Here is a 27,530-nt window from a genome sequence, read left to right on the forward strand (position 1 = left end):
AACAATTTGTGCTTCACTCATTGAGAAGTGCTACATTTTGAGAGAGTGTTATTTTTCCCTATACTGTGGATTCAAAACAGACCAGGTTCTACTTTTCTTTTTTTAGCATTTTGCATCCCAGGGAATAGTTTTATCACCCTCCTTCATTAATTTAATTGGTGTCTGCTCAACATCACCTTACACTTCAGAGCAAATAAACACACACAATCTAGTCAGCCATGATGTAAGCTTTCTCTTTCACCCCCATCAAACAGCAAGTGAGGGAAGACCCCAAATGCAAAGCAGGTAAGTCTGTGTTAAGGACTCACAAGTCATACATTAGCATTCGAGACAACGCTCTTTCCCATTTTGTGGGACTGAAGACAGCCTCTTGTGGCCAATGAGGAGCTGTTTTTAGACCCCCACCCGACCATACATCACATTCAATAGGAGCAGGAGGAGGAGGAGACGACTGGATTTATACCCTGCCCTTCACCTGGAACCTCACAGCAGCTTACGATCTCCTTTCCCTTCCTCTCCCAACAACAGACACCCTGTGAGGTAGGTGGGGCTGAGAGAGCTCCAAAAGAACTACTCTTGAGAGAACAGCTCTGAGAGAACTGTGATTGACCCAAGGTCACCCGGCAGCTGCATGTAGAGGAGAAGGGAATCAAACCCAGTTCTCCCAGATTAGAGTTGGTGCTTTTACCCACTACACCAAAGTGGTTTCATCAAATTGGAAAGCACAGCTTACCATCACTACTTCCTCTCAGCACCACATCTGGTGATGGTGTCTGCTGGGAGCGAGAGCCAAAGGAATCCAGACTGTCGAAAGAATCGTCTCTACCATGGCGAGGGGGAGAAAGAGAATCGCTCCGTTCTGTGTCCCAACAGTCTACATAGCCGCTGTCACGGATGCTGCGCTTGGGGCTCTCGGCATCCTCAGTCTCCTGACGTGAAAAAGGAAAAGGTAAAGGCATTTTAAAAGGCCTCTTTCAGCATTTAATGTGCACATTTCTAAATATGAAAACAGACAACAGCTTTTAAAAGAGAGTTAATCGCCCCTTGAAAACATCTCTCTTCAGCAGTCCTATTGCTGTCTCCAGACAAACAGGTTTTGCAGGTTTTTGGAAGAACTATCAAAACCTTTACAACCTGGTGCTGGAAGCAGACCATTGCTTTTGCAGAGCAGAAGGCTGTCACAAAGAGCAATTGGTGTTTGTGACACGCACACCCAGACAATTTTACACCCCTACTAAAGCGATTTCAGCATTGCTTCAAAAACCTGTTTAACCAGAAGTGAAAGCTGGACAAAAGAAGTGGATGTACACAGTAAAGGAAGGGATGTCTTTCTCAAACTACCTTCAAGTCTTGAGAAAAGGTACCTTTGTCTAGTTTAGCAGAGAAAACAGTAGGACGAATGTACTACACAACACGCAAACATACTCTCTCGGGTCACTTTCAGCGCTCAAAAAACTATCACCCGCATCCCACCATAGTCCCCTCTTCTCCTAATTAAAAAAAGTATGCTGCCAAATAAAAACAGACTGTTGTAAAATAAAAAAGGATCAACTTTTAAACAAAAGTTAAAAAACAAAAATTACATGGATACACACGCACACACACATGTACATACCCTCAGACCAGATTTACACAGATAGCTGCAACGGAGAACAAACTCGGTTGACATGCACTGCAGAAGAGCAGCTGTCTTAACCTACTGCAGCAAACATAACAGAGTTTTTAGAAGACCAACCCTCTTCAAGTTATGGCACGAGCTGTTGCAGGTTAGAGCCCTCTTCAGTCAAATGCAGGTTTATGTGTGAGCCACTACGTTTTCCTTTTCAAAATTCGACCTGAAATGCTGCTGGTCCTTCATTGTCCATATCCTACAAGCAAAAGCATCTCGGGGCTATGCTAACAGTCAAGACAGGACTAACCGTCTTTAGAACGGATCTCTTCGGCTTAGCTATTGCATCTGGCTGGAACCACATCGGAGATCACTCGCTCTGACCCGCTTAGGTTTAAGCCAAATAACACAGCCGTGTGCTCTGCAACAGCTCTCCTTCTACCTTGAGAAGAAATTCCTGTAAGTGGAATATCATTCTTCCCAAAGCAAACCACAATGGTGGTGGTGGTGGTGGGGAGAAATAAAATATGCAAAATGCTTTTCCTGATGCCTCCAAAGAATTCAGCCTTGCTCTTTTTGCTTGTTGCCAGCTCTTGGCTCTAGGGGATAGGAAAGCACTTGTAGCTGACCCACATGTTCAGAGCCGGGAGAACAATGGCCGCCTTTGACAGCCCTGGCGATTATAAATTCTTTCCAGCGGGAGCTGCACATACTGAAACACTGAGAGCTCCAACAGAGGAAAAAAGGTCAGCAGAAGCCACCCCCAGCCTTGCGATATTAGAACGTCACCCCTTGTTTTTCAGACGGTGTCCTTATCGTCACTTTACAACAGCGCTAGGCCAAGACAAACAGAAAGAAATGCCTTCGCTCAAAGACAAACTTTTACCAAGAGTTTGTGTGTGTGCGTGTGTTTGTGAAGGCCTCAAACTTGAGCCAAAAGGAAAGATTATAAATACTCAAATAAATAAACTTTCCTCAGTGGAGTGGTTGGATAGGAGTAGGATCCACCCCGTTGTTATCACACTTAAACGTTGTAATCTGAAAAGCCAAGGATGAGAAATGTTTCCCAGGAGGCTGCTTTCAATCAAGATGGCTGGCAGGACAACACACTCTTTTCATGGCAGAAACTGGGTGAGCCAGTTTGGTGTAGTGGTTAAGTGTGTGGACTCTTATCTGGGAGAACTGGGTTTGATTCTCCATTTCTCCATCTGCAGCTGCTGGAATGGCCTTGGGTCAGCCATAGCTCTCCCAGAGGTTGTCCTTGAAAGGGCAGCTGCTGTGAGAGCCCTCTCAGCCCCACCCACCTCACAGGGTGTCTGTTGTGGGGGAGGAAGATAAAGGGGATTGTGAGCCGCTCTGAGTCTCTGAGATTTGGAGTGGAGGGCGGGGTATAAATCCAATATCTTCTTCCTCTTCTTAGATAACAAGCACCCATGTGGTGTCCTACTCACAAGCCAGGTCATGCTTTTCAAGGGAACTGTGGAACCTGAGACTTTAAGCTGCCCCTTGAAATTTACCTGGTAATTTAACAGTTATTGGGGTTTTTTAAAAAGGCTTTTACATGTATATCTAAGAGGCATGAATTTAAAAAAAAAAGTGTTGGTAAGCACATACATGACACAAATGTACATGTGTGTCTGCCTTCTATGGTAAACTTAAATTTCCCACCATACTGTGTGTGAATGCGCTTTTCAGCTATTAGGAAACCTAGAAGGGAAATTCAGGAGTCTTGTGATACCTTAAAGACTAATGAAAATGTTATTTCTATGTAAGCCTTGGTGGGCCAGATGCTTCTCTTGGTAATACGCTCCTCATTATACAGCCAATTTATGTTAGGAGGCTTTTTAAAAAGGATGAGAGGTTTGTCATTGTAGGGCAAGGTCTTGGGGTCTTCCATTCAGGACCATAGCAAAAAAAAAATAATAATTGGGGGGGAGTGTGTGCAAATGAGTACAGTGGTGGTCAGCCCATCATTATGAAAAAGAAGACGAGTTAGATTTATACACCACATTTCACTCAGAGTCTCAGAGTGGCTTCAGTCTCCTTCCCTTCCTCTACCCACAACAGACACCCTGTGAGGTAGGTGGGGCTGAGAGATCTCTGAGAGAACTGCTTTTGAGAGAACAGCTCTGAGAAAACTTGCAACTGACCCAAGATCACCCAGCAGCTGCATGTGGAGGAATAGGGAATCAAACCCAGTTCTCTCAGATTAGAATCGGTGCACTTAACCACTACACCAAACTGGCTCTCAAGGCTGCCCCTATCTTTATAGCCCTTTCCTGTTTCGGCATGTGTAAGTTTTGGCCTTTTTTAACTCACACACATAAACCTCCCCTCCATAATTTTTATCAGGTTTTGTGGCCCTCTTCCTTGTGATTGCGGAAACACATTTGCAGAATTAATGACAGTAGAGTATTATCATCAGATTTCCTTCTCCCCTTCAGAAAAAAAACCCAGTCATGAACACTTAACATCCTTGAAATGTTCTAGAACAGCGGTCCCCAACCTTTTTTGGCACCAGGGACCAGTTTTGTGGAATACAGTTTTTCCATGGACCAGAGTGGTGGCATCGTTTTGGGATCATACAATTGTGCACTTTTATCTGTATTAGTTTGCTGTGGTGGTGAAGTGTGCAGACTCTTATCTAGGAGAACTGGATTTGATTCCCCACTCCTCCACTTGCAGCTGCTAGAATGGCCTTTGGTCAGTCATAGCTCTCGCAGAGTTATCCTTGAAAGGGCAGCTTCTGGGGAGAGCTCTCTCAGCTGCATCCACCTCACAGGGTGCCTGTTGTGGGGGAGGAAGGTAAAGGAGACTGTGAGCTACTCTGAGACTCTGAAATTCAGAGTGGAGGCAGGATATAAATCTGATGTCGTCTTCTTCCTCTTCCTCCTATTACTACTATATTGTAATATATAACGAAATAATTATACAACTCACGGCCTGGTTGCTAATAGGCCACAGGCAGGTACGTGTCCACAGACCAGGGGTTGGAGACTCCTGTTCTAGAATACTAAGGGTGCCTCTCAGGCTTTGTCCATACAATAACCTTGTAAAATATGTCAGCTTTATAGTCAGGTTGCTGTGGGAGAGGGGCTATATTATAAGGACACTGTATTATGCCTCAGGCAGTTCATAGGAGAGGCAGGCCTCAAATTGGGGATTTCCCTAGGGGTGTGCAAGAAAAAAATAATTTTCAGATTCAGGTCTATTTAACCCGAAAAATATTAGTATTTCCTGATATTCCCAAATCTCAGTATCAGTAGGGTACTTGGATTTAGTAAATATTCGGGAAACCTGAATTTGTTTGGCTCCATTGTATCCTATGGAGACCGTCCTCATAGGGCAGGGGTGTTATGAGGGCCAGATCTGATATAAATGAGATCTTATTGGGCCAGGCCAAGTGTGTCATAAAATGTAATATCAGGTAGTGGAGATGAAAACTTTATAAAAGATACAAACAAACACAATGAAATATTTTTTAAAACTTAAAAAAAAATCAAAACATTAGCAGTCTTGCAGTATTTTGTTTATTTAACAGTCTCTGATAACTGACACCTCTTGCTCTGAATTATTGCATCAAAATCTGGAGACAATGCCTATGCTATAGCAATTTGAGTATGCTGTTCAGGTGTGTATCTGTAAGTTACAAACCTACTTTTGATTTATTGACATTCATTACAGAAATCTCATAGACAATGCTCTAAGTCTCAGGGGTACATGAAATGGCTGGGCATTGTGAGCTTTTGTTGCTTCATGTGCTGGTCAGGAACATATGAAGACACCATGGCACAGACAGAGGGTTATGAGTTTGTCTACAAAACTATAGTCTTCCCAAGAAAAATATCTACAACTCCTACAAGGCAGTTCAACCATAGAGAAACAGCCATGGTCAGTATCAGCCTACTGTCTGGGAAGTTTAAAATCCCCAATCAGACCAAGGAAATCAAAGGGAAATGTGAAATGTGAAAGAAAAATCAAAGGAAATGTGCTGGGTAAACTTGGTCTGGACACACTCTCTCAGCCTAATCCACCTCAGATAGTTCACATGCTTTCCTACTGAGAAAGACTGGTTCATGAGGGCACAAATACAGTGATAAAGGGGAGGCAAATCCAGTTGCACCCAGGAGAGCCCTGGCATAACAAGCCCAACAAAGCACACACACACACATCTTTTACTCTGTAGCAAGGCAAAAAACTGATACCTTGAATAAAACTTTGTTGGTCTTTCTCCCTGTGATAAAAGGTGATTGTATTTTGGGGAGGAGGAAAGGAGAGGTAGAAAGAAAACATCTATAAATGCATTTTCCAAGCCAATGGATGGCTTGGCTTGGAGAAGTGATTTAAAGAGCCAAATGCCTTCTCCAAGCTGGCTGACAGGGCAGTGGGGGGTTTAAGAGCCACTCGATATATGTGTGAAAGAGCTGCATGTGACTCCCCAGCCCAAGTTTGGCCACTCCTGCTCTCGAATGTCTACCTTAAGAAGAATTACATCCTTCCACTGAAGTCAATGTTCTTATAGGAAGTAATTCTACTTAGGATGGTACTATATGAGCACTGGTGATCTAGCAGGAAAACAAAACAAACAAAAAACATGGACACAATTTCATATTTATTTTAAATGGTTTTGTAAAATCTGCTGTTACCTGCCATGAGCCCACTTGTGAGGAGGGTGGGATACAAATCAATCAATCAAACAAATAAATAAAAAAATAAAATATTTCCCATAATTATAAACTGGCTTTTCTCAAGTCCCCCAAAATGACTAGCTCCCTTATGTACGAACATGCATGTTAATCTTTTAAAATGTGGGGTACTCATTTTTGTGGGTTAATTTGCAGACAGTATTTCAGAAGCAATTCCTAAGTAGCTTCTCCTTTAATTGTCCCAAACCCCTCAAGTGTCTTTTCTTCCGCTCAAAAGATATGACATAGAAACCTAAATATCCCCTCCACAACTCTCTCAGTTCACTCATCCAGGCTTCCTGAAATCTCGTTTCTATGTTCTTTAAAAATAATTTATGTTTTGAACAGAAACTTTAACATCTTCATACTCCCCATATTCCCTTCTGTTCTTCACACTCCCTTCCCTGCTCCCTCTTAATGCCACAGAAAGTAATCCATCAAAGGGCTGCCAACATCCAGGTGGTGGCTGGAGATCTCCTGGGATTACAATTGATCTCCAGGTGACCAAAATCAGTTCACCTGGAGGAAACGGACACTCCACAAATGTAGCCCTCCTAAGGTTCCACCCCAAGATCCCCAAGTCTTTCCAAAGAGTGAACTGTCCACCCTACCCATAAAAGAGGAGTTTCATTTTCATCATTTATTCCCATCAAAATGGAAGACTCGGACTAATTTCCCAAGTTCCCTGCACCATTTTTAGATGCTGCGTGGGGAATTGGAGGTTGCTGCGGCTCAGAACGAGCCCACGGAGCAACTGGTGGAGAATCGATTACTTGCTCTGAGAAAACCAGAAGCCTGGGAGCAGAGCGACACTAGTGGGAAATGGGTCTCTGTCTGGGTCCAAGTAGCTCGGAAAGCCTCATAGCTATGAGCTGTGGAGGGAGGGGGCCATGGGGGGAGAAGGCCCTTTAAATCATGTAGGAGGCTGCTGATTGCCTTGCTGCCCCTTCTGTATGATTTAGAGCCCAATGATCAGCTGGGTTTTGGATCCTTTAAATCAGGGGTGTCAAACATGCGGCCCGGGGGCTGAATCAGGCCCCCGGAGGGCTCATAAAAGGCCCCTGAGCAAATGGCTGTCATCTGCTTCCTTCTCCCTCAGTCTTGCTTCCTTCTGCAGCTTGCTTTGCAAGGCTTGCTCAATCGCATGGAAGCTACAGAGCAAAGCCTCTATTTTTTCCATTGGCTGAGGCTCCTCCCTTGGGGAGGAAGGGGGGGAGGGACAGCTTGCTTTTCTAGGCTCTCTCAATTGCACAGGAGAGCTACTGAGTCAAGCCTCTCTTCCTTCTACTGAGGTTCCTTCCTCTCCGGTCCCCTGGGGAAGGAAGGAAAGAGTCAGAGCTTCCTTTGCCCAGTTCCCTGGATCCCATGGGAGAGATACAAAGAAAGCACCTTTAAGACAAACGAGTGCTAATGTTTTAAGCAGGTTTTATTTTAAATGTTTTTTTTAAAAAAATCTTTAATTGTGTTTGTGTCCTTTATAAAGTTTATATCTTGCTACCTGATCTTAAATACACTTGGCCCAGCTCAACATGGGGAGGGACGGTGGCTCAGTGGTAGAGCATCTGCTTGAGAAGCAGAAGGTCCCAGGTTCAATCCCTGGCATCTCCAAAAAAGGGTCCAGGCAAATAGGTGTGAAAAACCTCAGCTTGAGACCCTGGAGAGCCGCTGCCAGTCTGAGAAGACAATACTGACTTTGATGGACCAGGGGTCTGATTCAGTATAAGGGAGCTTCATATGTTCATATATGTTCAACATAGCTCGGCCCAACAAGGCATCATTCATGCCAGATCTGGCCCTCATAACACAATGAGTTCGACAACCCTGCTTTAAATGGCATGAGAGGGGCAGTGGCTGCTTCTCGGTGCCCTTCCTGCACAATTTAAATCATGCAGGAGGGGGAGGAAGAGGGACAGCCCTGGGATGGGGAGGGAGGGGCTCCCCCAAACTGTCAGGGGGCCAAGTCCAGTGGGCCCCTGATTAGCTATGGGCCTAGCTCAGAACATTACTTGTTGCTGAATGAGCTCCCAGCAAAAGTCCTGGGCAGCATTTCTAACGGATTTCATTTCTATGTTGAGACTTTCTTTCCCGTGCCATGTATGCACCAATTTTAACTCAGCACAAAGTCCTAATTCCTAGCAATAGTTTACACGACTCCTTGTGCCTGCTTCTCACAATTCTATGGATCTCTTTCTCCTCTCCCGTAGGATGATTATTTGGGTCAGCGGGACATAGCCCAAGATAATCTGGGCTGGAAAATCCAAAAAGTGCCCACACGGTAGTAGAAGCAGACAAACTACATAACGGATCGTTGTCTGCCCTTGTCCCCAAAATGGCGTACGAGGGGGGCCAGGTCTCAGTAGCAGGCCACCCACTGAGAGAAAACTTGGTATAAACACATGACAAACAGTGGGATACAGTACGCGATGCATAGTAATTGCTATTTTGTATTTATACAATACGGTCACACACTATATAACATTTCACACACTATATAACGTTTTGAAAAAAAAGCACCTTATACATTACCGGAATAGAACCAGAACTCCAGACCTAAAAAAAACTCAATCCAATGAAAGCCCTTCTTGCCTTCCCCCTGCAATCTGAAATCTCTCCCAAATTCCCTGAAGCTCTACATCTTGCATACCAATCAAATACATTTAATCCTTTGGCAGGTAGCCAGTTTTTGGAAGGGGGGAAAAATACAGTATGTTGACTATCACGGAAAAAATATTCAATGGCAAAAGCAATGAAAGTCAGATGAACGAGTCAGTGACACAGACTATTTTTCATTCATAAAAGATTTCAAAAATACAAAACAAGATTATTTTCTTTTTATTAAGGGGGGGAAAAAACCCCTTACACATTTGAATGAATTAAAGAATGAAGGGGCAGCAGCAGAATGAAAGCCTCGATTCTGAAAGCCTCACTTTTGTTCGCCTGTCTCCTGAACAGGGGCTCAGTTCAGCTTTGTTTTGTCTGTCGTGCCAGCAATTTATAAGGGCAGCAGGATACAAAGAACACGTCAGTGGGTGTGGTACAGTGGCTACTAGCCACAGTGGCATGCATCACCAAATGAAGGGAAGGCATTTAAAGAGATCTACATGCCTTCAGCGGGGTGAAGGGAAGGCATTTTAAAATGCTGCCCCTCTGTGAAAGTTCCCCTCCAGCTCACAAACCAACAACCCACAAACCAGTTCAGGAAACTGAAAGTTCGTTGGGGCTCATGGTTTCCCACCACCAGCCTCCATTTTCCCGGTTTGTGCCCATCCCTAGTGGCTATCAGTGTAAACTATATAGCGGAATGGATCTGGTTCAAAGCCAGCATGGTGGAGTTGTTAGATTGTTAATCTTGGACCTTGGAGACCCAAGTTCAAATCCCTACCCTACCATAAATGCTTTCTGGGTGACCTTGGGCCAGTCACAGCATCTCAGTTAACCTGCCTCTCAGGCTTCTTGAGGTAGCTATAAAGTAGAAGAAGGGAGAAGGATGTTGTAATCCACTTTGAATACCTACAGGGGAGAAAAAGGTAAAAGTAGTCCCCTCTGCAAGCACCAGTCATTTCCGACTCTGGGGTGATGTTGCTTTCACAACATTTTCATGGCAGACTTTGTTATGAGGTGGTTTGCCATTGCCTTCTCCAGTCATCTACACTTTCCCCAGCAAGCTGAGTACTCATTTTACCAACCTCAGAAGGATGGAAGGCTGAGTCAACCTCAAGCTGGCTACCTGAACCCAGCTTCTGCCGGGATCGAACTCAGGTCGTGAGCGGAGCTTGGACTGCAGTACTGAAGCTTTACCACTCTGTGCCATAGGGGAGAAAAGTGGGGTCTAATTAAATACATAAATCTCCTCTAGGTCACAAATTCACTAGAAGTTCTTTAGCATGCTATTCCTGCCACAGCCTCCCCTCCACTAAAAATATGGGAATAGGAACACTGGCCTGCCTTGCAAGGAAGCTGAAAAGAGTGCTCAGACAATGGATGCAAAGTGCTTTAAGATGCATTAAATAAATACAACAGCTATTGTTGTTGTTGCAATTCAACATAAGGATACAGCCACTGTGGTTGCATCTTATTGTTTCAGCTGCACTTCAAACAGAGGCATAAATTACTTTGCTTACATCTGCATAACGACATTTTAACAGATAATCTGCAACACAGCATTCCGTAACGCAACAGTTATCACCGCCATCTGGATAAAATCAAATCCACAGACACGCAATAAAAATAGTCATAAGAGCCACAAAGACGACGTCTTTCTCCAGCGATACCATGTATTACGAACATATTGTGGGTTGCAGAAAGGTAAGCAACCTTTGCATGACAAATTGTCTTAATTCTAAAATCAGCCTGGTTGCTGTTGGCATGAGCAATGTGGCTCTCTAGCTTGAGTCCGCTAGAGAATTTCTGTGCATGCAGTGGGGAAGCGAGAAAGCTATTCTCACCATGGCATACCTCCGACTCGTCCGTCATGCTGTTCCTACTCAAAAAAAGTCCTGCCCTCAAGCATCACAAAAGCTTAGCAAAGAGCCAGAGCTCTACTTATGTGACAGCCCAAGGCTCAGAGCCAGGGTGGCCTCACCTGCAAATTCAACGGAGTGCAAACAAGAGAAGATTGGACTCTTCTGCATCCTACGATTACCTGCACTATAAATCGGTCTGGAACGGGGTTTGGCCTGAGGGCCTCACAGATCCACTTTGATCCATGTTGGGCTCAGGGCTTTTTTTGTAGCAGGAACTCCTTTGCATATTAGGCTGCACCCCCATGATGTAGCCAATCCTCCTGGAGCTTACTTACAGCGGACCCTATACTAAGAGTCCTGTAAGCTCTTGGAGGATTGGCTACATCAGGGGTGTGTTAGAGGGTGGTTGCTTTCCTGAAAGAGTATATGTATGGTAAAAGGAATACATGGGTGAAAACTGCAAAATCCCCACGCACACACCACAGCATTTCCCGCTGCCTGAGTTTGTCTCTGAGGCAAACTCTGAATTGCAAATGACATCAGGTGGAAGGAAGGCCTGATGCAACAAACACAACACTGGCTGAGGCAAAATAATTCATTCATGAGCAATGCGCTCACCCAACATCTTGTTGAAACTTGGCTACTACCCAAGCAAAGAAAGTATGGCACTCCTCAGGCAGAACCATGCTTAACTTGGGCCTAAGAAGAGAAAAGCAGCAGGAAGTGGAAATACTCCTGTGATCACTGGGGAAGGCGGCACATGAATATTTTAACAAACAGCGATGGGATTGCGGTAGATTAATTTTTAAACACATTACATTAAGTAAGGTTGTTAATGTCACGCCCAGAGATATATATGAAACATTAATTTCCATTTCTATGTATCTGAAGAAGTGTGCGTGCACACAAAAACTCATACCTTGAATAAGTTTGTATTGGTCTTAAAGGTGCCACTGGAAGCAAAATTTGCTCTGCTGTTTCAGACCAACATGGCTGCCCACCTGGACCAACATGGCTGCCCATCTGGATCTATGGTCCAGTGCGTCCCAAATGCTCTCACACTTTCCCAGAGAGAAAGGCCATAAAATGCGCAAAGCTGTCAGTTTTGCTCAAACTGTCAGGAAAGGCAAGATGTGGATGGCTATTATTAAAACATGAGCTGAGTTTTGAGATGGGTGTGATGTTAGCTCTCTGGCGATTGGAGATAGGAGGCCTATGGCTTTAGGAGGACAGAAGACTATCTCTGGGCTGGGTAAGGAACTTCCAGCCAGCTAGGGTGGGAAGGTTTAAAATGGGGGTGTTGAACTCGTTTGTTATGAGGGCCGGATTTGACATAAATGGGGGCCAGGCCATGTGTGTCATAAAATGTAATGCCAGATAGCGGAAATATAAACTTTAAAAAGGACAAAGACAAACGTGATTAAAGATATTTTTTTCTTAATTTACAAAGACGCTCCAGCTTACCTTTGGCCCCCTCCTCTGGCTGACTGCTGCAGGCATATATCCCTATGGGGACTTTCTACAGCCAGCCCAAGGTTTCCCAGATGAGCTAGATTTAAATGGATTTCTCTTTAGTCTGACTCACCATGGAAAAATATAGAAGCGGCAAAAGTTGTCTTTGGACTAGACACACCATCAATTAAATGTGCCCCAAAATCATGGGGGTAACCTGGTGCTTGTAAAGGGTAACATGTCCTGCGTGGAAACACCCAGTGGGAAAAAATCGTATCAGAGCTCAATGTAGTAGACTACGGTTACAAGGGGAGCATCAACGTATATCAGGCAACAGTTGCATCATTGGTATAATTTTTTTAAAAAACCTAAACAAAACCAAAACAAAGAGGCCTTATTATGCCCATTTGGTTTCTGGAACAGCAGTTAAGGCAATAGCTTTGATTGACTCATTTATATGCTGTTCCACTGCCCATTGTCCATCTGTTTCTCAAACTGTAGCAGCCATCCCGCCTTCCCCTCCATAAAACCTGTTGGAATGTAAGCCACAGTATGAAGGATCAATGCAAGTCCTTAATGCAAAACTGATTTCTATCCCCAACGCAACAAAAAATACCTTTCTCATCTGGGTCAGCAAGCCCTCAAACTCCTTCAGGTTCAGCGTTGCTCCGTTATAAGAAGTGCTGTTGTTTGCAGTTCTCCCCAGCCAGTACAGAGTGACTAAAACCTGAAAGAGTTCAAAGAATATTAATTGGAACTAAACATATTGTACGCTCTAGTACTCTGTTTAATGGCAGTTTAGTCAATGTACTTTCCGCTGGGCTTGATCCGGTGGATCTGTTCTATAACTGACAGGACCCTCCCTCATCTGAGAAGGTTACCATCAAAAGATCACTGCGTGAAGAAAAATTCTGTGGCACCAAGGGAAAGGCACTAATAGAAAGATCCACAGGACCTAAATAAGGTTATCAGCAAGCCTGGTGAAAAAGTGGCCCTGCCCCTTTCATAGAGGCCTAATAGGATAATATTTACCAGCTGATGTTATTTACAATCCCTTCCATGAAAAGCTTCAGACACCCATTTTCACACATTAAGCCTTTACAGGACACTTTCCCTCAGGCGTGTAGACGCCTCCAGATCCACCTCATGAAACCACTGAACGTTTTGTGTGAGATTTCATGTGGGGAACAGATCGCAAGGTGCTTTTTGTGTTCTGAACAACGAGAATGGGGTTTTCAGAGCCTCCCTAGTGACTCTATGGATACCAATGTAGCTGCTAGGAATTACAGCCTGACAGGGGATTCCTGGCTTTACCGGGGAGCTGGGTGGTATGAAGCAGACTAGAAGATGACTAGAGCGATGTTGGCAGATGAATCAGACAGCGCATCACACAGTCCATTTGCAGGCCTATGAGGCAGAGGCGATGACAGTGAAGAAGACCTTCTCTACCACCAGTGCATTAGCAGCTCAATGGTTTAAAGCAGTTCATGACCTGATAAAGCCCAATGCTACCTGGCAATGAAAATCTGGGCCCCAGATGTGATGCTTTGGCAGGGTTAGTTGCTGACAAAACCTCTTTCACCCATTCTGACTTGGAGGTCAAGTTGAGTGCAGATTTGGTACCTGAGGTGTCAGAAGTGCCCGGTTACCATTATGTTATGAGTAATTTCAGGATGATCCTACAGATGCTGACAGGGCCCTTGGAGTCAAGCGTGAGGGCCACTACTTGAGTTCTGGACCCATGCTCATCCTAGCTTTTAAAAACTTGTTTAGAAAATGTACTGGAGCCATTAGTGGAAATCGTCAATACCTCCCTGACTGAGGGGCCTCTTCCTAGGTCTTTGAAGGAGGCAGTTATTAGTCCACTGCTCAAAAAACCTTCATTGCTTACAGATGAGGTAGCCAATTACAGGCTAGTCTCTGATTTACCTTTTCTAGGAAAGGTGATAGAGCATGTGGTGGCAAAGGCAGCTCCAGGGGTTCCTGGAGGATGCTTTTGTCCTTGACTCATTTCCTTCTGGGTTCAGGCCTGGGTTGGGTACCAAGACAGTTTCAGTTGCAGTGCTAGAAAATCTTTGTTCCAAGTTGGACAGAGGATAATCTTTCCCGTTGACATTGCTGGACCTCTCAGCAACCTTTGACAAAGTTGACCACTTCATTTTTACCTACCAGCTTCAATATGGAGTGGTATTAAGGGGACAGTGGTTACACTCTTTTCTGTTTGACCACACACCAGAGGTGCAGAATCAACTGGGTGGAATGTATCTTGTGGAATGCCAAAGGATTCTATTCTGTCACTCAAGCCACTTCTGTTCTCTCACCCATACTCTTTAATACATACATGAAGCTGATTGAGATTGTCTGGAGCTCTGGGGTTGAGTACCATAAATATGCAGATGACCCCAGCTCTATATTTCATTATCCAAGCCTCCCGGTGCATCCATTTTGGATCTGAACCAGGGTTGCTAACTCCCCTTGTCATGCCAGTGGGAGGATTTGGGGGACAGTGTGTGCCAATGCTCTGATCTTGGGGCAAAACCCTATGGTAAAACCGGCTTCAAACCATAGAGTTTTGCCCTCAAATCAGAGCACTGCTGCATGACATCCCTGCATGACATCACACTTATGGGTGACACCATTGTGTTGGAGACATCCCACAGCTACGTGGCTGTTTGGGGGCAGGGTTTCCCTTGCCAGCCAGTCAGTGGCACACAGAAGCCCTGAAGACTCGGGAAACCCCTGCTGGGACCTGGGGATTGGCAACCTTATTTAACAGGGAACGAGGCTGTGGTCAGGTGGCTAAGGCAGAACAAACTGCAGCTGAATTCAGACAAGACAGAAGGAATGCTAATCAAGAAGGCGGATATTCTAGAAGGACTGGATCCACACAGTTGGTCCAGAATGCAGCAGACCAACCCTTGTCAGCCACTGGGAAAATACTACATTTTGAAGCCACTTCACTAGCTGCCATTCTCTTTCTGGGTTCAATTTGAACCAGGCCCCTATGGATTGGTGAGTGTTAAAAAATGCTGGATGCTCCTTACACCTCTATCATAATCTTCTGGTAGTGAGAGAAGATTTTTTGTTTTATTTGGCGTACTCCTGATAACTGTTACTATCACTCCCTGGTTGTGTTGTTACGTCTTGTTTGTGTGTTTATATGTTTCTACTGTTTATTTTAGATATACTGCACTGTAAATGCTGCTTTAATGTTGAAATGTTGTGATATTTGCAGTCTTGGGGGCCCTATTTGGGTAGAAGGTGGCACAGAAATGCTTCAAATAAATACATTTATTTATATACATTATATGACATTTATAGTCTGCCTGGAACTCTTTTTTGTAGAAAAAGCCCAGCAGGAACTCATTTGCATATTAGGCCACATCCCCTGATGTCACCATTGTTTCACACAGAGCTTTTTTTCTGGAAAAAGATCAGCAGGAACTTATTTGCATATCAGGCCACACCCCCTGACACAAAGCAGGCTGGAACTGCATTTCTGTGCATTTCTGCTAAAAAAAAAAAGTTCTGAGTCTGCCTTTCTCACTGGGACTCAAGGTGGACTACACAGAATAAATCAGTACAATCAATCAAATGGGACACCCAAAAGATGGTGGAATAGGATTTGATTTAGAGATCTGGAAACCAACCAGAAGTAGAGCACAGCATTAGTATTAACATAATATGTTAGAGGAAAGCAAAAATTGCATAGAAGCAGCCTACTTACAGCAACAAATTGTACAAATTACACACAGTGGTAGTCTGCAGTCCCTGATCCTTTACCCCAAGCTACTTTCTGACCCAGATTGTTACAGCGCAGCCCTATTTTCCGTGCAAAAAAGCCCTCCTGAATAATTCAGCATTGCACAGCTTCAATGCATTTTAATTCAGGGATCCCTTCACTCACGGGTACATGCTCTTGACCCACTTTAACCATGACTAATGCTAACCAGGGTTTCCCTTTTATCTACGCTCTGTTTTGCTAATTGAGGTTACTTCCAAGGTAGTCCTTTCCCTCTGCAAAGAACAGAAGTGGTTCAGTCACTGCAATCCAGATGGCATCACTGCCATTGCTGCATTCCAGTGGCTCCTGGTCTTTTTTAAGACTTGGGGTTTTGGCGATTTTTTTCCTGACTTATTAGCACCTGCCTGCCTAGTATGGACCAGAAAGCACTACTGACTTAGCTTGTGGAGGAGAGGATCCCAGAAGCAGTTGGCAGCAGGACTGGTGAAGCCCCCGTTTCCTTCATCTTTCCCTCCCCATCTAGAGCAAAACTGTCTTAGCCACTGTGAGGCTCCTTCTTTGGCAGCACAGCCTGGTTGTGGAGTCTCTATTTATCTCCCTTCTCTGCCCATTTAACCCCAGCATCACCCCCTGGTCCCACCACTACTACCTGGGCCCATACCTGGGTCAGGGGTTGGAGCACCACTCCTCCCTATCTTTGGCCCCAACTTTGGCTACCTTCCTCCAGGTTGTCAATGGCTAATGCTGGAGGGAGTTCTGGCTGGGCTTTTCTTTCCCAGTCTCCCCCCCACACTGCAATGCCTGGCTTGACCCTCCCCCCTCCTGACTTGCAAGGCTAGATTAAACCCTGTGGAGGCCCCTAGGCAGTCAAAATCTTGGGGGCCCTCTCACAAATTATCTCAGAGTAGGAGCAGCCACCCCGCTGCCTGAGGCCCCTGCTGCAGCCTGCAGGCCCTTCTCAAAAGCCCCTTTGACAAAGCTGCGGGGGAGAGGCAAAGAGAGGCAAACTTGGCGATGACGCCACCATCGGCCACACCAGGCAAATCAAGGAAAGAGTGGCTCAGTTGCTGGCTGTGCACGCAGGGTGGGAGGGCTGCAAGTTGGGGGGAAAACGGGGGGGGGGAGTCGGCCCAGGGCCCCTAAAGGCCTGGGGGCTCATAAGCCAGGGTCTACTCGGCCTAATTGTTAATCCAGCCCTGCTGACTCGCATCCATCTTCCCACTTGGCTGTCATTGGCCATTACCATGACTAACGGCTGCTCTGAGGGCTTCTGCAGGGGTTTGGCTTTCCTCCCCAGTTGCTTCCATCAGCTGATGCCCACCACTCTGGTCTTAAAGGTGCCACTGGACTCAAACTTTGTTCTGTTGCTTCAGAAGTTTAGACCAACCCAGCTACCTGCCTGAGTCTATTTCCATTTAAAACTCTAGAAATATAAGCTGGAGGGGTCAAATTGTGCCTATTTACCTATTGCACCTAATTCCGAAACGAGTGAAGTAAACCAAAGGAAACTCTTCAGGGAAAAAAAAATCAAGTGCTTGTGGGCACTCTGGTTAAATGTTACGTCAGGATGTAAGCCTTATTAAAGCCAGCGATGGAATCTTGGAGGGGGGGGGGGGGGTAGAGAGTGAATGACCTCATGACTCGATTTAGAAAAATTGGGCATCTGCACTGGCCATGCATTGAGAGGGGTTCCCCTTCCCACTTCAGCTTTTATGAGATGCATCATAGGGTTGCCAATCTTTAGGTGCGGCACCTGGAGATCTCCCACTATTACAAGCAATCTCCAGATGACCAAGGTCAGTTCCCCTGGAGAAAATGGCTGCACTGGAGGGTGGACTCTGTGGCATTCTACCCTGCTGAGGTCCCTCCCCTCTCCAAGCTCTGCCCTCCCCAGGATCCACCCCCAATATCTGCAGGTATTACCCAATCTGGAGCTAGCAACTCTAGATATATAAGCTGGAGGGGCCAAATTGTGCCTATTCAGTATTGCTTTTTTGAGGGGGAGGGGACGTAAGAACATAAGAGAACCCATGCTGGATCAGGTCAATGGCCCATCCAGTTCAACACTCTGTCACACAGTGGCCAAAAAACCAGGTGCCATCAGAAGGTCCATAAGTGGGGCCAGGACACTAGAAGCCCTCCCACAGTTGCCCTCTCCAAAGCGCCAAGAATACAGAGCATCAGTGCCCCAGACATAGAGTTCCATCTATACCTTGTGGCTAATAGCCACTAATGTACCTCTGCTCCATATGTTTATCCAACCCCCTCTTGAAGCCATCTATGCTTGTAGCTGCCACCAGTGTTCCCTCTAAGCTGAGTTAGTGTTTTTTAGCCTCTAGCTCACACATTTTTGTCTCAGCTCAGGAAAAATGGCCCTAGAACAAGCTAATTTATGCAGTAGCTCACAATTTTAATGCCAGTAGCTCACAAAGTAGGAGTTTTGCTCACAAGACTCCACAGCTTAGAGGGAAAATTGGTTGCCACCACCTCCTGTGGCAGTGAATTTCATGCGTTAGTCACCCTTTGGGTGAAGAAGTACTTCCTTTTATCCATTCTAACCCAATTGCTCAGCAATTTCATTGAGTGCCCACAAGTTCTTGTACTGTGAGAAAGGGAGAAAAGTACTTCTTTCTCTACCTTCTCTATCCCATGCATAACCTTGTAAACCTTCCAAAAGCTTGCAGTTTTGGAAGAAAATAGAATACACAGTTTTTTAAAAAGTTAAATGAAAAGAGGCTTCAAAACGCTGGTATGGAAGACTTCCAATTGGATAGGAGTTTTAATGCAAAGTCTTTAACAAGCATTGACTTTATTTTCTTTTAAAGAACAGGCATTCATTAATTTTCACAGCCTGTTTGCATCTCAAGCATTTATTAATGAAAGTGTTTTTCCTGTTTACAGTAACCCAGGTGCAGTGCCTGGGATCATGTCAGATAACAATCAGATCACTGAAAGGAAATTTCCACACATTGTAACAAATTAATTAGGTCGGGGGGGCTTGGAGAGGAGTGCATACGCATATATATGACCATGGGAAATGAAAAATGTTTCCATTACTCTACTACTGAGGAAGCCAATTTTTGCATAACACATCCAACTTCTATAATAGTGCAATTTAGAAGAGGGTTAGTTTCTGCCTCCCTTCAGGCAATCACTGAACCTTATTCTGAATCTTTCTTCCTTTAAAGTTTAGTTGCACAACAAAGCCCAAAATCTCTAAAACAGCATCAAATCAGCTCATCCGTCGGCAGGTGATAGCATAGAAAAGTATCAAGCATCATTGGCTGGATTCTGATGCTGCTGCTGTTCTGTAAGGATGAATAATTTGGGCTCCCTTCCCCCCCCCCACCTTTTGACCTTCCCCGTTTGTTGAATTATGCACATAAAGCCATACTCTGAAATTAATTCCCAGAGGAGATTAACTTCTTGCTGTTTACCCAGAAGTCCCACTCAGTTCAATAAAATCCCAAGCAAGTGTCTATAGTTCTCAGGCATACAACCCAACTAACTAAACTTACTTCTGGGTAAGTCTACAATATCATGCATACTCTTTTTGGGAGAACATCCTGTTGAATTCAATGGGATGTTACTCTGAGTAAATAGGCAAAAAATATCAATATAAAGGTAAAATAAAATTCAGCAGGGCAGTTTAAAGCCACAGAATTGCAGCCCTAGAGACACAACATGGAAATTGGTCCCCCTCCCGTCCTCCAAACTGAGCAATATCATTCCACAGTTTTACAAAAACAGGCACTTTTCCTCCACCCTAAACCCCTCAGTGGGTGACTGCCACTGTTTCTAGGTTTGGATTCAGCTGAAATAATTGTTCTTTAAACCACTCTTTCAGCTGGGACGGAGGATCAGCAGTTTTTTTTAAAATTAACTTCATGCAGCCAATCCTGCCGCGTTGAAAAAACAGAGCAAATGCAGATAAAACAGTCTTTTATTAAGTCTGCAGACAGGCTGCCTTCAAAGTAACTATTCCAAAAAGTTCCTTTCTATATTTGTGCACTGTTGGGGAGGGGAAAAAAACCTATTGCAATACTGATTCCAGAAAAAGCAGGATACAGAAACGATGCCCTTTTTACCTGGAGGCTTGGAAAGTTATTACAGAACCATCTTGATTATTTCGCTAGAATGTCCAAGAACGTTGGCCAAAGACAAACTGAAGACAGTATTCAGTACTTTACAACTGACAATAAAACCAGAAGTTTTGCCTGATTTTCAGTTGCTCATTTAAGCCTACGATCAACTCAGTTTTAAAATGTCCTCCCCCCCCCCCCAGGCTGCCACTGGCTGCAATCAACAGGATGGCTGGAAGGGCTGTTTTGGAAACGGCAACCCCGCATGCAGCATGCAGCGTGCAGGAACAAAAGCAAAGGTGCAGCCACAAGGGAAAATGACAGTTCCGAGAGGCAATTTAGGATTAGACATCAATGGTATTTCCTGGTCACCCAGACAAACCAAACCCGAGCTACTTTTTGCAACATTAAAAACAAAACAAAACAAAAAGGGGGGAGGAATACCAAAACGATGTTATGATATGTCCCTTTCCTGGAGCCAAACACTAAAACTCCGCTGGTGCCTCGGGGAGTTTTGTTATTTCCTAATTGAAGAGGGAGCAAAGAGAGGTTTCCACAACAGCACCGCAGACTATGATCTAAAGAGAGACCAAGCGCATGCCAAAATAAATTTAAAAAACACTCCCCCCCTCCCCCCAGACATACAACTGGGCTTTTGCCTACAAGAGTCGCAAGCTTAGTCTGTAAATGACACGACTACCGGAGAGATGCTGTGCGTCTTCATACTTACATTTTTCAGCTTCCTGCTACCATCAAGATTCCTGGATGTGCACACACAAAACAAGAAAGGAGAGAGAGAGAAATATCAGAAACCAGAAACTCTTTCCAAGAGCTTGTATTATGCAGCAGGTCACATGTTTCCCCTAACAAAAGCCTGCAGGATGCGTCTGCTGGTTAGAAACACACACACACAAAATACTAGGAAGGTGGAACGCAATCATTCATTCGTCTGGCAGCACGAAGCTCCTAGTGTCACTAAAACTTTACTGGAGCAAAACAATTAAAGGAGGTGAACAGCTACTCTTAAATGGAAATATGGCACTGAGAAAAGACAGGCAGAAGCAAAAACCCTGCCCCTCCAGTAGGGTTGCCAAGTCCAATTCAAGAACTATTTAGGGACTTTGGGGATGGAGCCAGGAGACCTTGGGGGTGGAGCCAGGAGCAAGGGTGTGACAAGCATGACTGAACTCCAAAGATTGTTCTGGCCATCACATTTAAAGGGACCGCACACCTTTTAAATGCCTTCCCTCCATTGGAAATAATGAAGGATAGGGGCACCTTTTGGGGGGGCTCATAGAATTGTACCCCACTGGTGCAATCCTTTTGAAACTTGGAGGGTATTTGGGAAGAGGCATTGGATGTTATGCAGAAAATTTGGTGCCTCTACCTAAAAGATCAGCCCCTCCCAGAGCCCCAGATACCCGTGGTTAAATTCTCAATTATACCTATGGGACTTGGACTCCATAGGGAATAATGGAGTGCCCAGCAGACATTTCCCTCCCCATCTGCTTTCTGATGACTCTGAAGTGAGGGGAGGGCCTCCAAACCGGGGGATCTTCTGCCCGCAACCAGTGAATGGTAACCCTCCCCTCCAACATCACTGTAACTGGCCGATTTTATTAACTTTGAGCAATACCCATTATTGTTTTTTGCATGGTAAGACAAAACTACATCATGCTATGCCATTAAACACAGAGTATGAAGGCGCTGAGCTGGAGTTCATTTGCAGGTTCGACACAAGCCTTGACCAGGCCTGGTTCAATCGCCTCAAAAAAAGTAAACGCCTCACATTACAGATGTCCCTTCCCGCAAACCAAGAACCAGCTTCCAGAGGCTAAGTGTGCCTGAGCGATGCAAAACTAAAAACAGTCACAAAAATTCACCCAGGAAGGGAGGGGCAGAAGAAGAACCTTCCTAAAAAAGTGAATTGGGGGGGGAAAAATCAACAGGAGGAATTCTCCCCATGCGTTCTGAGGCAGCGCTGCTTGTCAAAGGTATTTTTCTGCCACTTGAATAAAGAGACAAGTTTCGTCGTGCAAACACCAGAAAACCACTTGTGACAAAAAGCATTCCCTCAAAATGCACAGTGTCATTATCTATCATTGATTCTAGAATGTGCATTCTGGAAAGTTTGGAGCCACCAATCACACACAACCCTGGGCTGCAATAGTCATCGTTGTCGTCATCATCGTCATCATCATCATTCTTCTCTTTAGCTTTTCCAATGTTCTTTTGCTCTACTTTTGAAGCCTATTTTTAGGGCACTTCCTCCATGCCTTTTCCCCCCATATTGTATTCACAACTGTGCCCTAACTCTAGCAATGCAAGGCTCAGTTACACAGGCATAATTTGTTCATTTTACTCATACCCCATGCTTCCCTTGTGTCTCCAGACAGTTCCCAATTCTAAATTAAAACTGTCTGCAATTAGGGATGCCAGTCTCTCCAGGTGGAACCTGGGGATCCCCTGGAATTATAGCTCATCTCCAGTCTACAGAGATCAGTTTCCTTGCAGAAAATGGATGGTCTGGAGTGCAAATTCTAAAGCATTGTATCCCATTGAGGTCCCTGTCCTCCCCAGGCTCCACTCAGGTCCCTGTCCTTCCCATTGGCTAGTCCCTGACAGTCATCAGGCTGCCACATTTTGAGCCATACCGATTCCTCACTAGCAGTTGTTCCACCCCTGGGCTTCTGCTTTCCTCAGAGCAAGTGACCAATTTGCCGGTAGTTGCTGCGCGGCTGCATTTTGACTTGCGGCTCCCTCTAGTTTCCCCCGCGGTGACTTGGTCTTGCCTTTTGGAGATCCGGAAGCTGCGAGGGAAACTGGAGGGAGCCGCGAGTCAAAATGCAGCCATGCAGCAACTAGTGGGGAATTGCTTGCTCGCTCTGAGGAAAGCAGAAGCCCGGGGTAGAGTGACTGCTAGAGAGGAATCGGTACCAGTTACGGTTTTCAGGTTGTCCGCAAAGGAGGCTCGATATTGAGCTTGTTAGTGAGACTGCAGAAGTGTGAATAAGAGCGGCAGGAATGGCAGAGCCTAGGGAAGGAGAGAGCTGACAAATCAAATGCAGCTTGTGCCCATCGGGCCAACATGCTTTTCAAAGAGCCAGGTTGGGTCCTTGAGCACTCTCAAGTTCTCAACCTGGTCTGCAAATGCCAACTCCTCTCCATTCCAAGCAAGTGGACAAGCATAGACAGCTTCAAGAGGGGATTGGATAAACATATGGAGCAGAAGTCTATCAGTGGCTATCAGCCACAGTGTATTGTTGGCTCTCCGTCTGGGTAGTGATGCTCTGTATTCTTGGTGCTTGGGGGGAGGCAACAGTGGGAGGGTTTCCAGTGTCCCGGCCCCACTGATGGACCTCCTGATGGAACCTGGTTTTACGCCACTGTGTGACACAGAGTGTTGGACTGGATGGGCCAGTGGCCTGATCCAACATGGCTTCTCTTATGTTCTTATCCCTCCAAAGCATCAGACTTCCTGACCAGCAGCATCCGACTCAGCTACAGAAGCACAAAAGCTCCCGTGCTCAGGCCCTATGTCAGGAATGTGTGTGTTAGACAGCAGTCTACTGTTCTTTGACAGCTCATCAGGAGGCCAACAGCTGGAATAAGATTTGGTGGGAAATCACAGCAAGTCATGAGGAACCTGGAATTACGGAGGATGTCAACGTACCTTCCTCTAGCAGCCAATTTTCTTTGGTTTTGGCTTACACTTGATTCTTCAGAAGGCCATGAGCTAAGTCTAGATAAACAACACAGCGTGTGACCCTACAGATAACAGTGTTTACATTGTTGAGATGCAGAGGTTGCAAGGATGGGTGGAGACGCATTTCTTAATGCTGCATGAGCAAATGAAGTGCAGTTGCTAGGGAGACAGGGCAACAAACACAGTCTTAAAGCTCTGAGCCATTTGGTTTCATTAATCACAATTTCCTTGGAACACAGGGACCCCCGTCTCCCCTAAGGAAGAGAAGGAGCAGAGAAAGGAGATTGGCCCACTGGCAGCTGCTGTCTGCACTGGTGGTCTATGGAATGCTGCAGGGACCCTGGGGAAAAAAACTCAGGGAGCTCAAACAGGATCTTTTGGAAAGAACTGGGAGAGGGCCATGGGTGGCCGTACCAAGAAACATCTCAGGGTAGTAGTCCATCCCGGAGTTCTTATTGCCCATTGGTGAAAACAGAGGCAGAGTTGGGGTTTAAGTTGGACACTAAGTAGTAACAGAAGATGATTATATTGAATTTATATCCCACCCTTCACTCTCCATCTCAAAGTCTCACAGGGACTTGCAATCTCCTTTACCTTCCTCCCCCACAACAGACACCCTGTGCGGTGGGTGGGGCTGAGAGGGCTCTCACAGAAGCTGCCCTTTCAAGGACATCTCTACAAGAGCTATGGCTGACCCAAGGCCGTTCCAGCAGATGCAAGTGGAAGAGTGGGGGATCAAACCCAGTTCTCCCAGATAAGAGTCCACACACTTAACCACTATACCATGAACAAAATACTGAGTTGGAGTGAGTGATGTGTGAGCAAAAAGAAACTTAGCACCATGCTGCTTGTGCAATCAGGAAGACAACAGAAGCGGTAATATACAGCACTTGAATACAATTGTTAACCAAACAATAATGTGCATAAAGAGGAATAGGATTGTTCACATGATTTTATTGAATTTCATTCTGCAACTGTAGAAGAAGTCTCCCTTTGGGTTGATCATGAGGCCAAGGAACGAAAAATCTCAATTTCTTCACTGTCAAACAATTTCAGTTTCTTCACTGTCACAGTTTTGATCTTACAAAACTGAGATTTTCTGCACGGCTGACTCAGCTTCCATTATACTACTAGTAACAGTGGCAAAGTATACCAGAATCCATGCCTTCATATAGGTGATCAGAGCCCAAGCCCTCACGGAATGAGTTCTGCCAGTGATCAATGAACTCCACCCCTAACACGCACCAGATATAAATTAGGCTTTCCCCCAAAGGGTTGTTTGAAGGACGCTATTGCAGTTGAGCCTCTGAAGAGGAGCCTGCTTGGAATGGATGGACACCTTGAGCAAATACTGTTGCGGACCTCCCTGTCCTCTTGGCCGCTCTCCTCTGACAAAGTGTGGATTGAAAGAAGAGTAACAAAGGCAGCTGAAGACAGGGCTGTCAGCCCCTAAGTCAGGGGTGGCCAAACTTGCTTAACATAAGAGCCACATATAAACGTCAGATGTTTAGAGAGCCTCAGGACACGAACTTCAGATGTCTGAGAGCCAAAAGACGGAAGGAAGGAAGGAAGGAAGGAAGGAAGGAAGGAAGGAAGGAAGGAAGGAAGGAAGGAAGGAAGGAAGGAAGGAAGGAAGGAAGGAAGGAAGGAAGGAAGGAAGGAAGGAAGGAAGGAAGGAAGGAAGGAAGGAAGGAAGGAATAGATGGGGAGGGAGGAAGGAAGGGAGGGAGGGAGGGTGTAATAGATGGGGAGGGAGGAGGGAAGGGAGAGGAAAGAAATCAACTTTAACTTTAAATGCATTCTCCAAACCGCCAGCTGGCATGGCTTGGAGAAGTGATTTAAAGAGACAAATGCCTTCTCTAAGCCAGCCAATGGGGCTATGGGGGCTTTGAGAGCCACACAATATGTATGAAAGAGCCACATGTGGCTCCCAAGCTGCAGTTTGGCAACCCCTACTCTAGGTGGTGGCTGGAGGTCTCCAGGGATTTACAGCGCATCTCCAGGTGACAGAAACCAATTCCCCTGGAGAAAATGGCCGCTTCAGAAGGGGAACTCTATGGCATTTTATCCCATTGAAGTCCCTTCCCTTCCCAAACCCCACTCTCCTCAGGCTGCACACCCCAAATCTCCAGTTATTTCCCTGCCTGAAGTTGGCAACCATAGCTGCAAATCCTGTGAGGAAAGGATGAAGGAAGTGGTTGTTTTGTTGAGCCCGGAGAAGAGGGGTAATGGGATCCAAGGTAGCAAAGACTTGTTCTCTGCTGTTTCAGCAGGCTTGACTAAATTGAATGGGTTTAAGTTGCAGGAGGACAGATTTCAGATGAATATATGGAGAAATCTCCAAACGGTCAGAATAGTAGACCCAATTATCATGGGGTGGGCTCTCATTCAAGCCATCATTGCTTTTGCAATCCTGCACTGAGCAGGAGGCTGGACTAGAGTGGAGGGGGGCAAACTGTGGCTCAGGAGCCACATGTGGCTCTTTCATAGATCCTGTGGCTCTTGAAGCCCTCATCATTTGTCTCTTTAAGTCACCAAGCCAAGCTAGCCAGCGGCTTCAAGAGTGCATTAAAAGTGGCTTTCTTTCTACCTCTCCTCCCTCCCCATCTATTTTCCTTCCTTCCTTCCTTCCTTCCTTCCTTCCTTCCTTCCTTCCTTCCTTCCTTCCTTCCTTCCTTCCTTCCTTCCTTCCTTCCTTCCTTCCTTCCTTCCTTCCTTCCTTCCTTCCTTCCTTCCTTCCTTCCTTCCTTCCTCAAACATTTGACAATTATTCTATGTGGCTCTTATGCTAACTAAGTTTGGCCACCCCTGGACTAGAGGGCCTCCTTTCCAATTTTAGGACTCTTAATAGTTCCTTCTTGAGAACACTTTCCTAGGAGTAAACCCCACTGAACAGATCAGCAGGATCCAGAGTTGACTTGCTTAGGATACTCCAGAGCATCTGTGAGGAACAGGAGTTATTAAATGAAACAAATAACGGTGTTTTTATTTATTCCCAGTTATTTAGGTCTCCAATGTTTGTTGCTCTATGTGCGTGTGAGGGTGAGTGGGTGGGGGTGGGGGTGGGGGTGGGCAGAGTAGATATTTTGCCCGAATTCATTCCATCTCTCATGGATACACAGACACACAGTCTGCTGTTTTGATCAGAAGTTAAACAGACGGATGGTTTGTTTAATCACAGGGCCATCAGATTTTGAGGATCCTTTAACGAGTACAATAAAGCATCCTGAAAGCCTCTTTAATCTGCGGTAACAAAGTGCTTAATTTTCTCGGCCTACTGAGAAGCCCTGGTCACATCAATGCAAATCGGCGCCATAAATTTAAGTCGCTTCTCAAACAAATGCTTTCATCTCAATATTAACCCTCGCATTTGTGTGTGTTTTTTAAAGCATCTGGTTGTATTTTAATCAGGACTGGGATTGGGCAAAATGCTAAAACAATAGTAAATGTTTTTGCACAAATGCCTGAAGTTCCTGGGCGTGGCAGCACTGTGACCTTGGATACCCTATGTGGAAAGGCCCTCCTTCACAGGTTACCCCCGTCCCCAAACTGCCTACCATAGACATGCCCTGGTAGGGTTTCTTCTTCTGAAGTCCTATCTTCTGAATCTACTAGGCTTCTCACCTTCCTGTGGCTGCCAATTCCCTCATCTGTGTTCAGTGTTCCCCCTAAGCTGAGTTAGCGTGAGCTAGCTCACAGATTTTTAGCCTCCAGCCCATACATTTTTGTCTTAAATCAGGAAGGATGACCCCAAAGCACACTAATTTATGCAGGAGCTCACACAACTT

General features: G+C 45.4%; 1 protein-coding gene and 1 non-coding gene across 2 annotated transcripts in view; one reads left to right on the top strand and one right to left on the bottom strand.

The window, feature by feature from the left end:
- LIMCH1 (LIM and calponin homology domains 1) overlaps positions 1-27,530 on the bottom strand; it is a 292,250-nt gene that overhangs the window by 94,649 nt on the left and 170,071 nt on the right. The window contains exons 5-7 of the mRNA XM_060246331.1: positions 20,767-20,797; positions 12,826-12,936; positions 734-929 (exon numbers count right to left, since the gene is read on the bottom strand). Coding sequence (XP_060102314.1) covers positions 734-929; positions 12,826-12,936; positions 20,767-20,797 — 338 coding nt within the window. The remainder of the gene's footprint in view (positions 1-733; positions 930-12,825; positions 12,937-20,766; positions 20,798-27,530) is intronic.
- Positions 7,836-7,902, top strand: TRNAL-GAG (transfer RNA leucine (anticodon GAG)). The gene has a single exon. It is a non-coding gene; the product is annotated as a tRNA-Leu (tRNA).

The sequence above is a fragment of the Heteronotia binoei genome, chromosome 9 (genome assembly GCF_032191835.1).
Source record: "Heteronotia binoei isolate CCM8104 ecotype False Entrance Well chromosome 9, APGP_CSIRO_Hbin_v1, whole genome shotgun sequence".
Classification (NCBI taxonomy): domain Eukaryota; kingdom Metazoa; phylum Chordata; class Lepidosauria; order Squamata; family Gekkonidae; genus Heteronotia; species Heteronotia binoei.